This window comes from Vanellus vanellus, assembly GCF_965231255.1.
Source record: "Vanellus vanellus genome assembly, chromosome: 6".
Taxonomy (NCBI): Eukaryota; Metazoa; Chordata; class Aves; order Charadriiformes; family Charadriidae; genus Vanellus; species Vanellus vanellus.
In genome coordinates this window covers 38,374,673-38,388,872 of record NC_138911.1, presented here as the reverse complement: position 1 = coordinate 38,388,872, position 14,200 = coordinate 38,374,673, and the positions used below count along the sequence as shown (strand labels likewise).

Here is a 14,200-nt window from a genome sequence, read left to right as displayed (position 1 = left end):
AAACACAGCATACAATCCTATGTATTTGTAACTGGGCTTCAAAAATTCAGGAAAATGCTATTAAATTACATTGCTTGTTGCCTATAAGTGAATGAGGGAATGTGGTTATTTCTAATCATTCTAATCTCACCAGCAGCCCTAGCAGATCCTAGAGAACAATACAGCAAGGCCATCATAGTGGTAATGTAAAAACTGGTTAGAAACTATCCGAGCTGAAGAGGAACAAATTAATAAAAAATAATTAATTAATTTTAATAAAAAAAGTTATGGACTTCATGCAGTCTAAAAGGATTACAATTCAATTATTGGTTAACGTTTAGGGGAAATTACTTTGTTATAAAGCATTCTTTAAAGAAGAAGACAGGAATTTGATGTGAGAGTTGCCCAGATAAACCAGCCATCGGATTTGTAATGCAAGGTTATACGACACTATTTTTTAAACCTTCATCTTCAGCCACCAACACTGCTGATCCTCTTGTATTATACTAGCCATTCTTTGGTCCAACAGACCACAAATCTATAGTCAATCCAAAAAGAAAAGGTCCTTTGGTCACACTTTATGCTTAAGACCTCATTTGATACTCTTAAAACAAAAACTGCAGAGGCCCGAAATGAATATATTGTAACGTTAACATGTTTCTTATGTGCTTCTTAGGGTTATAGAGCACGTTATTTGATAAGCCTTCCTATAAAACGTCATTTGACCTTATCTTGCTATTCAAACAATAAACAAAGGGGTTATCTTTTGTATTGATTTGCTTCATTATACAAACCTCATTTTAAATATTTGAAACTGAAAAGACATTGATTTTCTGGTGTAGTAAGCAACTATATTGTAAATACCACTTTTTTGAAGGCAATGACTACTACTTCTGCTTGCTATATGCTTTACCAACTCAAAGGCTGTTGTTACAGAAAATGCTTTGGTCTCATATAATTACATCTTGTTTGAAGTTAATTTATTGTATTTCTATTAAAATTTTCATGGTTGTTTTACAATATTGTCTAGCCACCAGTCTGCATCATGTATAAATGACAATACTGTGAACCACTGAATTATGCATGCATCTTTACTGCAAATCAAAACCAAACTAGAACAAAACAAAACAAAAAAAAAATCACAAAAGTAATTTAATGACTATGCTAGGAAGAACTACTTTCCAACTTTTCCATGTTTACTATAAGAATGAATTGCAAACAGGTAAATATATTATTCAGACATCATAACTGTTATTTAGCCATATAATTTTTAATTTTTTTTTCATATTAACATTTCTTATCCTAAAATATAGAATAAAATTTCTGGTTTTCTGTGTTATGTTGTGGATTTTCCCATGGGAAGTTTCAGTAGACAATATTGCTCAGAATCTGAATACGTACCAAAAGCTGCCACTTTTATGATTATGGCTTGAATGTTAGATGATATCATTTCTTTAAGCAATATTTCCTGGTTCCGGCGCCAAAGGTAAGCTAAAGGCTGAAGATTAAGCCTTCTGCATCTTAAAAACAAATAAAAAATTGGATAAAGCCAAGTATTATGCTTTTACGCAGCATGATTCATGCAAAATTAAAGAAAATTAATTTCCCCAATTTCCTACATTAAAATATTTTTTCTTCCACAATTTCAATTACAATACTCTACTATTCCCAGATTTCAGTATATACATTATGTCTAATTATAAAAAAAAAATTAAATAAGCTTGTTCTTACTGTAATTCACCTACGTAAGAAAGATGTATCTCACTGATGTAAACAGATTTGCATTGGAACTTAAGTAAAACCATGAGAAAATGCATTCCTAAGCATTTAGGGATGCAAATTCATTTAACAGCTCAGGAAGTGATCACTTTTTATGAACACCGCTGAGGCAAGAGTTACTGCTCTGTGATAAATGTGGCCCACGTCACTAGTACAATATGCTGAATTTGTTATACTCAACAAACCTGTGATTTGGATCAACGTCCAAGGAAAAGAATCATTCAGGAAAATGTATACAGCTTTTGATACAAAGTAACAACCTGTTAATGTAAATTTAATTATTTGTTTTGATACATATCATATTTATACAGCATTTGATATACACAGCATTTGATTGTTTATCAAATTAGAGAATCACTAATTTGCACTATTGATAGGTAACCCTTCTGCAAATTGTCAAGTACCATCAGTTGGTGATAAAATGTGTAACAATTAGTTCCTGCAAAACTTAAAAACATTTAACTGTGGGACTATATCAGAGCACTCAAAAATTACATTTATTTGTCAGTTATCATTGTTTATCTAATATATGGGCTTTCTCCCATATGTTAGATAGACCCAATAGTATTAGTGTCAAGACTTCATAGTTAAATGGATTTTTAATGTTGACACACAAATCCATAGTTAGCACCCATATTATCTGATTATTACTTTCACATATTTTAACAGAGCACTAAGTTGTGAAATTAACAGAAATATTTAGCAACTCAGAAAGTGAAGTAGTTCATTTAGGTGCCTAACATTAGCTAACAAATTAGCTGACTCCAAGTAACTGGGACAGTTCATATGAAACAACTTTATTACAAGGGGTAAATCTACAGAGCAAAGTAAAATTTTTTTACCACTGAGCAACCTTGGAATTAATCGGGTCTGTTTGAAATATTGTGATGTTCTCTCAATCTTTTGGCTGTGGTAAAAGATCTGAAACCCACAATCAACAAAAGCAATCTTTTCTAAAATATCTAGTAACATGATCAGGCAGTCATTAAAATGTTTTAAGTCTAAGGGAAAAGAAAAAGAAAGGAGCTATTTCTGACTGTAATTTACCTATTTCAAGTGTAAAGAAAACACTCATGCTGTGTAACTTGCTGATGTGAGTTGAGTTGGCACAGTATTAACTTCATCATTCTTACAGTTCATAAAGTATTCCAGATATTTGCTTTTATCAGCAACAAATAACTAATGAACTCATGAAATTAATATTAATTTTTAAGACAAGGTGGTTTTGCATTTCGTCAGATATATAGAGTGAAAATTTTTTCCCAGACCCAAATCAAATCTTGGCCTATATAGCACACCCATAATCTTTTCATTAATTAAGATTTTTGAAAGTATCACAATTTATCTAGACTTAAAGTGCGCGCACCGTAGAAATGACAAATGAAAACTCCTGATTAATGATAACAGATTTTAGATTTTAAGGAAGTAAGGGAAGATATGCACATAAGGATTCTCTTGTATTTAATTCCTGATAACAAGTCATAAAATATTCCTCTGTATTAAAACCCTTTTGAAAAATAGAGATACTTGGCCACAATACTGTAGTCACTGAAATTGGGTGAGTTTTCAGTTGAAATCAAAGATCTGAACTTACTCAACTATTTTCATATCAAAACTGTAACAGATCCATGACAGAACTGAAGAGGAATCCAAAAATCCTGTATAATCTCTACCGGGTTTTTACTATTTTTTTCCATGAAAAAAAAAAACAAACCAAACAACAAACAAACTTAAGAAAAACCAAACCCCACAGTACTTATATAAACAATTTGAATGAACTGGGTATCATAGAACACAAGAAATAAAGCAACTGTCTCTGATTCAGAATTTTAGGTAGAAAATGAACAAGTAAAACACCTTCCAGAATGTGTATATTAATAAAGATTAATATTTTCTTACACATCTTCAACTCGAACTCTCTGGTAGTCAGAAAGAATGGCTCCCACAGATACACCCTCCACTCCCTCTTTGTCCTGAAAAAAGACAAGAAATACTAATGATAGCAGCATGTGCTTCCCTAAGCAATAGAGATTCAGTACCTCTACTAGCAGAATCAACCAAGAATAAATCTTTTTCCCTGTGCCCAGTACGCAGAACTGAACAAGCTGGAATGCAGATCTTGCATAGAAGTGAGCAGCACAGCTAACCTACTACGTGGTTATTACTCTAACACAGTAATCTACTTGAGTCAAGTACTGTTCTACAGAAGAAGTAACGAGCATAAAAAAAGTACCAAATTTAACAGCTTATCCTAAAGTTTTCCTGACATCCTGAAAATTACTTCCAGTTCTTCAATATAACTGAGGTGTTAACTATCCCACCTGCAAATAAATGTCAGCAACATAGAATCATGAGGATTAATTAAACTGTTAGCATTTGCCACAATATGGAGCACAAGAGGGTGTGAGATTACCCTTTTATCCTAACACCAGAACCAGAAAAATTGCTGGCAACTTACTCAACATTATCTCTTAAAAATTCTGCTTTAAAAAAAAAAAAAAAAAGGTTTCCAAGACATATTTTCTCTGTTTCATTTCAATTACCTAAGTCAACAGTTCCTTATTTTTTCTTGTAAACACACTGAGAGTGTAACATTTGAAAATGCACATATTTATAATATTTTATGAACTCTTGCATTTTTAATTTGCTCGAGTCCCAATCAACATTCTGAGTTTACTTTCTTCTCCTGAAATTTGCTCCAGATAGACTTCAGTTAAAACTGTTTTCCTCTTTTAACTAATGTTGATCATAACTACACTGCATCACTTACCTTCTGGATCTGCTCAGTTAGACAGCAATCCTGTGAAGTTTGCAGCAAGATTTTACCATAAAATTTTCAACTAGATATCTAGATATTGATTTCAAAACCAAATCAGTATTTGCCTGCCATGGTACTGAATTTAAAATTCATTTTCAGTTTCTTCTCAATAAAACAATATGGAAGGTGTTTTATTCATAATTAGGGGGAAAAATCCTGGTTTATGTCTGTCTGGGATATTCTTTCCTCAATCTGTTATCTTATTCTTCTTTACATTAATTCTCACCTCATATTTGCCCAACCAAATTTCTAAGTCATTCATATCCATCTACACTTCTGATTTAAGAGTCACCGTATTTATCAAAACTCCTAGATATAATAATCTGAAAATTATACCACTGTTCATTATAGGTACTTCTACATACCATTAATGGATATATCATTTAATATGAAACTTAATGCCAAATCATACAGGAGCCAGAAGTAATAGTACTGATAAAAATTAATTTTAGCTTATCTGTCAGTTGTTCATTATCCACTGCCAGTATTATCATTATTAATACCATTATCCAGCCAATATTACTTTTGCTTCTTTTTGAGCTTTCTGTGCAACAATGTTTCAAAGTTATTTTCAAATAAAGATAAATCACAGACATTTCAATTTACTCAACTCACGCATCTAGAATTACATTTCTTAAAAAGTTAACACAGTTATGTAAATAAGAGTTTTCTTTACATAAATTTGATAAAATGATTCATGAAGCTTTCTTGGGTCTTCAAGTACATCTAAAATGTTTTCCCAATATTCCTTTGTTTCATGCAATTTTGATATGCAGTTTACCTGTGCTGCTGCAATTGCACTTAAGTTGCATTCTTCAAAGTTCTTTTTAGAAAAATTATAAAGTTAAGTCGCATAACAGTGTTGGAAAACATGACACCTAAGTGTTGCTTGCTTGTATTTTTATGTAAAAAGAGTAACACTAACAATTCCTTCAAAATGTTGTATGATGTCTGAACATTGTGACATAGCACATATCCAGAAACATCACCTGTATTTCTGCTCACGTGAACAATTAATCACAGGCAACATAACCTCAAAGGTAATAATCATTAAGTGATCCATGCACAGGACCTGGCATCACAAACCAATGTTATTAAACAATTAATACATTAAATATTAACATGTTTCCAAGTCACCACACATCTTTCTGCGTGAAGGAATGAAGCAGCCTGTATCCCTGTCTGCTCAACACATTATCACATATTTGTAATGGAATCACAGAATCAGAATGGCTGAGGCTTCTCACTTTTGCAAAGAAACTTGGGACTCCTGCTGTAAAGTACATCCAGACTATCAGAGACTAGGACAATATATGGTAATAAAACTGAACACCTCTATAGGGAGAGAAGTATCCAGCTACGGAAAGGAATAGGGGAAGACAAACCCCAAAAAACACTGCAGAAAAGCATCTGCGTTTATGAGATCATAAAGCAGACTGGGGACTCATGACCGATGGCAAGGGAAGAGTAAAACAGATTTAGCCTACAAACCGAGGAACAACAACAAAACAAACAAACCAACCAACCAACCAACCACAAAACCACAAAGAACTACTACAATCACCTCAATAGCCTCTCCAGTGTCACAGAAACTGAATGTTCAAATGCTATTTCATTACTACTTCTTCATGTGAGGTAGCATAACAATACAAAAGATATGCCACATGTAATATACCAAGAACTGCAGGATATATGTGGGGTTCACGCAGCTAGACACCAATGTGTCATCTACTACTGTCATTACAGCCACACTAGAAATCTGTTCAAACAGTAAGTATTTATTACCTCATGGAACACACTAGGTTCAATGATCACAATAACAAGCAAAATCTGGGAAAAGGCAAAACAAAAAATTATTCAGATTTTCTAGTTATTGAGATTACCAGAATTGTTTTGCTGTCATGAAATTAGCAGCAGGCAAATACATTACTGTTACATTCTACTAAACAGAGCCAACTCTAATCCAACCTTTACTTTTTTTTCAGATTCCATTAAGACATAAATCAGGTTGTTCTTATGAAGCAACATGTGCAATAGAAAGCCACTACCTGACAGAATACCAACCACCAAACACTACATTTTTTAAGACCTCATACACATACAGTAACAGTGCAGTTGGCCTTTCTGGTTGAATCCATTGCATGCAGACATCAAGACATGCTTAATGGCAAGACTGTGATCATTCCTTTTGCTTTCAGTAAGATTTTGCTATTAAGTTCTGCGTGCTACAATTTACAGGACTTTGCCAGCTAAAAAAAAAAATCTTTTATGGTCACAGCGTAAATAATTTTAACTATATTTAACTATATGTGTATTTTACATATTTCATCTTATAGACATCGATCTCTATGTTTACTTGAGAGTTCTCTTTTTTTATAGTTGGAAGATACAGAATATACATTATTGCAAAGCACAGTCCTCAACTGTTAACATCCAGAAAATAATTTTGAATTTTCTTACAATCTTCACTTAATTGCAATGCAGACTTAAGCAGTCTTTTCTGATCCATGCAAATGTCAACTCTCAGACCGCCATCACAGCTGCAGTTAGGACTACCACCTACCGGAAGAATAACAGTAACCAAAGGAATCAAATCACATCACCTAACTTTAATATTACAGCACTTTCTGACAGGGGGTCCATCCACAAGATCAGCCATAAAAATGCATTAATGATTCTAATAGTGAGGTATTTCAGAAAGAACTGGTCAAAAATAATCTATCACACATACTACTCATGCAGAATTGTAGAGAAGATACATTTAATTTTTCTAAAGTCCTTGTAAGAATGAGTTGTACAGTATCTTTGATTAATAGATTTTTTTTAAGAAAAAATGGTTCTGTTAATAATAAATAATTAAAACCAACCACATTTTATAATTTTTTTTTTTTAAAGGGACTCTTCCCTGCCACAAATTCAAAGACCGAGACACAGCTGAACTTTTGGAAACAGAATGTAGCAATGCAAATAATGCCTCCAGTGGTCCTGGATTTCCTATCTCAGAGCTCTGAATTTTACCTTTTGGCAAATGGTAGTCACTACCAAGAAATAAAATTATGAGATCTTACAGTCTCACAGAAAATAAACAGAGGTGACCACACTTTGAAACTACTTCTGTTTGAGGACTCGGCATCAAAAGTATCAACGTAAAAATACTGCTTTAATGCACAAGGTTTTAAGCTTTTATTGAGTATTAGCAGCAGCAATAATTTTTTAAAAGTGGAAGACCTTGGAGCTCACTGATTAGGTACAGATTCCCAACACTGTCACTACTTAACAGTATTGTTTTATTTTTATGCATCTGTCTATTGAGTGTAGTATCATTATGCTGTGAAGGAAAACAAATATAATACAATTTTAAGTTATTCTAAATTTTTATTCTTACTATAATTTTTAACAGTTAAATTTAAAAACTTTTCCAGTATAAAACTGTATTGCCACCAACTATTTTTATACAAAAGAAGATTTTTTTAAATTATTTTTTCTTTGCTAATGGGATCACTCAAAATATTCAGGGCTTTTCCTGTCTATTTCTGTCAAAAAGAATTATATATAAACTAAAAGTGTGCAGCCATAGTGGCTGTCCAGAGAATGATATTTAGGAAGTGATATTCAATATATGTTTTCCAAACACCTGAGAAAAGTTCTCATCCATTGTTCTATCACAGAGTTTTTTTCTATCTATGTCTTGATAAAAAAAATGTGTGCTCAGATATTCTGGAAAACCAGACAGTAAATACCACTTAATAACAACTTTCATTGTTCAGTTCTAAGTTATCAGAGGCAAACTCTCCCATCAACTAAGTTCAGTAAGTAATGTTTTTGAAGTATCTGATACAAATAGACATGAGACTATACAACTGTTGTCTCACAATTAGATTAATCTCCGTGGCTACATAAATACACATATCGCACACAGTTTTCCTTATTCTTTTATCATAGAATGGTTTGAGTTGAAACACCTAGTCCAACCCCCGCCCCGCTCCGTTATGGGCAGGGATACTTTCCTCTGGATCAGGTTGCTCAAAGCCCCATCCAACCAACCTGGCCTTGAACACTTCCAGTGATGGGGTATCCACAACTTCTCTGGGCAGCCTGTTTTATAACACATACACTTCCCTTTCCTCACCAAAACAAACAATATCTTTACTGTTATCATAATAATATTTATTATGGTGCATTGCAAATTTGTTGTTACCACAACACTTTCCATTTTCTATACTCTACTTTCTCTAAGAATGGGAAATGAATAGTTGTATCAGAGATATAACATGACAGTAACTCTATCACAAACTTAAAAAAAAAAAAAAGTGATCCTCATTATAAACAAATATACAGTGAAATGAATACCTGTAAGACTTCCCTTCATGATTTCCTAAATACACAGATTCACAGAATCTCCTGTTCATCTAAGAAGATGGCAACTGACTTGCCCAATACATTTTTAACAAGATTACAGATCAATAAACATGGTATTTTTTTAAAATTCATTCTGGTTTTCAAGCTCTTACAAAATATATACATCAGCAAAGATACGCCCTCAAATTAAAAAAAAAAAAAATGTACCTGGAAGTAGAGACTTAAGTGTCCTTCCTTATACAAACATAATACTTCTATACTAAAATGAACTGCTTTGCAGACTGGTTTGTTTGGGATTTTAAAAATTCTAGTCCTGAATCATAGGAAATTTCAAAATCATCCTATGGTAAAGGAATTTAAAAAGCCATTATAATTTTGAAGGTCACAGAACTTCTATTAAACCACTGTTGGAACAATGGTCCAAATTTGAAATTTAAATATCAAGTAGAATACTCATAGGTTTTGTTTCAGAGTCTGATTGGTTTTTTTTTTCAACTATACATAACTATAACACATTTAGAGGGTGAATGTGAATGTGTATGAATTCATATATATATACACAAACAGAACCACATAAATATATGTGCGTGTAGATATACACACATGTGTATATATGTACATATGTATACAGTATATCTTGAAGTTAGTAACAAAAGAACACAAGACTGATTTGGCTGCTTGCTTACAAGCTACATTAAATCTGATTTAAATAGTCATATACAAGATGTTCTGCACTTATTCTAGTTTATTTCCTTTGATAATATATATGTTTTAATCATCTTTTGAAACGGCAGTACATCGTGCCATTTTTCACTGGTGGTTAGCATTCTCGTTTAAAGACTTTTGACAGGGAGCTATTCACCACCATCACTTTTCATTTAGTTCTTCTGATGGTAAAGAGCAAATATAAACTTCCATCACTGTCCAGACAGCAGCTTCCACAAGGAGAAACATCAATATACTTAATAAATGCTTTGAAATGGGAGAACTAGTTAATATACTTACACACCATGAAATGGAATAAATTCAATCCCCCTATTCTGTACGGTTCAAAAAACCAAGGTTGGAGTGGCACAAATTCAAGAAATAAGAAGATTTGAAGGGAAGAAGGATGGAGTATGAGATGGAACAGGAAAAAACTATGGTCTAACAACCTTCATAAATTCCTGAACTGTACAAAGTTTACATAAAGCATTGCTGCACAGCGTATTCAGCTCAGCACTTGAAGCATGTAAAGAATACTAACTGAAAACTAGTTCTTCACTGGATTCACTGTTTGGTATTGAAAGAGTTATTGGACACTTTGCAAACAGATGGGATTTTGTTTCGTTCAGAGCTGATCATGGTTAGTAGAGAATCAGTCCCAGAATCAACAGTACCAGGTCTCAGGTACTACTACACTTCACCTTTTAATGTGGAATCTGACCAGGTTTGCTACCACAAAGGGCATGTTCACAAAACTGCCACCTCAGCAAGGGTAGAGCAGGCTGACACCTGCAGGCTAAATACCAGCGATCTGCGCTGAACTCCAAAGCCAAGGGACCAAATTTGGGAAAATTCTGGAAGAAAGAATCTTAGGTGTTGTGTCATATAAGAAGTAACAGAGAACAGGAAAATGTTCAAGGAAAGCTAATATGGATGGGTGGGTTTTTTAATTATTATTAAAGAAAACATAAGGTACCATTAACTTAAGAGATTGTTTAAACTTTGCAAAATTTTACCAGTACGTAGCTAGTAAAATAGATTAGTCTAAAGTAAAAATAAATTGCTTCTCTGAAATATTTGGGTAATACAGAGAGCCCTTATACTCAGTCCAGTATACTCTGTCACAAAGTATTACATCACAAAGTATGTAATGCATACATAAAAGCAGATACTAAACATAGCTGTACACAGATGCTAAGAACTTTTTATTTTCCATATGACTTTTTAAAACTTATTTTTCCCCATCAAAACTACCAAAATCTACTACTTCTTTTAAAAGCCAAGTATAAAAATCAACTTTCAATAAGCATCAAAATAATACAATTTATGTACATAAGAGAATTAGCTGTTTTAACTGTAAGTGAAATTGTCATTACATGTCTTGCTATAACCATTTATTCCTGTTCATAACATTCATGAAGAATAATTTTCATGAATAATTGTTAGAACAGCAAATCGATCTTTGCTACTGTAACTTTACTGAAATGTACAATTTATATTTAAAGCTTCATAGTTTTAGTTATATATATTTTTAAACAGTTTAATGAATAACAATTCAAAATTGCTGTTCTTCATGTATCATAAATTACTTAGCTGTATTTTCTATCAGCAAATAGTATAAAAAATTCAACAGTTTTGTGAAAGCTCCAAAACATCAGTGCCATGAGTGTGCTTACTGTTACGCTGTTGTTAAGGTGGCTCTGTAATACTTATCCACAATACTGACATACTGGTTCACAACTGAAGTAAAATATAAACAGAAATGTAGAAGTAATTTATGCTAGCACACCATGATTTCAGTTTTGCTTTTTCTTTTTTATTTCAGTGACTGAAATTCAATGAAGGCTAGTGAGGGCAATTTGAGGAAATGCCTACATATGCATTGTAGCACAGTACTGGTAGAAGTATTCTACTAGTAAGTAAAAAATTCATGGCAGTGATATCGGTACAGAGGTTTTCTTTAATTTCACATTTTAATGTCTTTACCTGACCCTCTCAGAGTTCAGCAAAAAGAAAATTAGTGCTAATGTTTTCAATTTAATTAGTGTATTACATGCACTGTAATTATTAGTGGGAAATGTTATATTAATGAATGTAAAAGTTAGCTGTAAATTACCTCGGAGTTATTATCAATTTCCCAAGTTACTGCTCCTTAAGATAACCCTCTCCCTATGGTCCTTCCGGTAATTTTTCTTTGCCTGATAAACATGATGATTAAACAGCACACAGTGCAACCCTTTGATACTTTCTAAATTAAATCCATGCCCAGCCTAAGGGCTGTGTCTGATTTCAACTAAATGTGTCAGTTAATCAGATAAAAAATTATCAGCAACTCAAAGAAACGGCAGCCTTAGGCTTCATCAGTGCCTGAGAAAGCTGAACAAAATAAGACATACAGACAATATCACATTATGAGTAAAGGTTACTGCTAAGCATATCGCTGCACAGAACTATTCACCACCTTAATAATGTCTATCTTAAATGAAATATTACATACAACAGCCAAAATAATATCAAAGAAGGAAAAAGGAAGTGCTAGACCTGTGCCTATATATGCCTGTTCACGTGTATTGCAAGAAAATCTGAACACTCCGCTTCAGAAAAATGCAGAGTATCCCTAAAAATTTACCGTTGAGAACAGATCTCTGTAAGAAACTGAAGAAAAAAATAGCTGAAGAATGGTTAAACTAGGTTTAATTTTTAACATTTGCTTTAGAGCTTTGCCACAATAGAGTTCATTTTATGACCAAGATATAAAATAGATTATCTCTAAATGAAATTGTCTTTCCAATTAATATCCTCCTTGAAGCTAGCATGAGTAACAGAAAACAGTTACACATGCTTAAATTAAAGCTTAAGGTCAGTTGTGTCTGAATAATGATTATCAGTCATTTGCAAAACTTCAAATTAAAACACAACATATTTGCAGGTGTGTGATTGACAACATATACATTAGCAACAGGGCTTTTAGGCTACTGCAATTCTTTGAGTGGAAAATTCTTAAATATGGGTTTTGCCTTATAATTTGTGAAGCATTCTAAGATCATTGATTATACCGATCCTAAACAAAGTATGTGATTTTTCTAAGCTTTGATATGTCTGTCAGAGGCAGCTGCAAGTAATCAAAGACAGTATGGAAATATCTCTGAGACATAGGGATATAATAACGCTACTTCAAATTGAAAAATCGCTGTTTGGTAAGGTTCTGCAGACTAACTATGGATTGCATAGTCTTGCGGATCACTACACATCGTCTGGGACTTTCCTGTCTTCCATTCAGAGACCTCAAAGCTCATATACCTCATGTCTTTATTACTTAGGAAGAAGCAGTTCCAAAAACATAGGTAGAAATTAATTTAATGTGGATTCACATGAAATCCCCGTGTGAACACTCTCATTTAAGAACTTCAGTAGTCTTCAGTGGGCTTAGCTTAACTCACTTTAAAAGTAAATTACTTTTGAATAGTGTCTATACAAGGAGATAATATTATGTAAGTAATCCACTTTAAAAGCTAATTAGATTCATTTTTATGAATGCCCTGCATAGTGGATAGACAGACACACCACCACCTTTAAGCATAACTGATGGTCTAACTTCTAAGAATTTTACAAATGTAATTATTGAAATACTGCATGCACACACACGCAAAATCTATTAATTCAGCATAGCAGGGTATTCCTCAGCTCTCAGTCACATCTTTCAGTATCTAACTGCAATCTCATAAAAACCTCATTTAATTAGTGTATGGTCTTCTTGCTACCTGCAAGCACCAAAGATTCAGGGAAATGGTGTGGGGGTACGTTTGTATGCACGTGAGCACATGCACACACCACTGCAAATGAAAAAGGAGAGAGGGCAAAAGAGACAGAAATACCATTCTCAAAGTTTCATATCAAACAGAAGTATATTGAAATCCTGCAGTTCAAAAGGCTGGAATTAAATTCTAAATAGCAGAAACAGAAAAACAGGAAAATCTTCCACTATAGCCATACATCACACTATAAATGCAGGTTTTCCCGATATACTGATTCTCTGTTTAGCTGCATTTACAAAGTGAATGATTAGTCTTAGGAATTCATTCATTAATGAATGAATTTTTTTATGTCATCTCATATATTATTTATTTTCCTACAATACAAGCAAGGTGAGATACCTTTTAAGATATCGTACTATTTCACAACAATTTTTTTCTAAATTATTTAATTTAGATTAACTGATTCATTTTTTCCAATAAAAAAGTAAGTCATGCTAAAATGAACGCACTTAGTAAAATTTAATATAGTTAGATATACCTATCAAATAAACTAGAATACTAACATCAAAATCAATAGAATTACCCACTATTGCAAGGGTTACCTAAGGACTTTTCTAAGGAACTGTAAGGTTTTGTTTTCTTTATACAAGACAACTGAGTGCACAAAAGGCCTACATGCCATGAACAGAAGGTACAAAGTCTTGGATAGGGAGACAACAGTCTGCAGCTGAATAAAAAGAAAAAAAAAAAAAAACCAAACAAAAAACATTGCACTTTGTGCAGGGATTTAGTTTCACATAAATGT

The 14,200-nt window shown here is 33.0% G+C and overlaps 1 protein-coding gene across 1 annotated transcript in view; it reads right to left on the bottom strand.

Annotated features, from left to right (window-relative positions):
• The window catches only part of DPH6 (diphthamine biosynthesis 6), a 213,376-nt gene that overhangs the window by 160,746 nt on the left and 38,430 nt on the right, over positions 1 to 14,200 (bottom strand). The window contains exons 4-5 of the mRNA XM_082485511.1: positions 3,658 to 3,731; positions 1,381 to 1,499 (exon numbers count right to left, since the gene is read on the bottom strand). Of these exons, the coding sequence (XP_082341637.1) occupies positions 1,381 to 1,499; positions 3,658 to 3,731 (193 nt within the window). The remainder of the gene's footprint in view (positions 1 to 1,380; positions 1,500 to 3,657; positions 3,732 to 14,200) is intronic.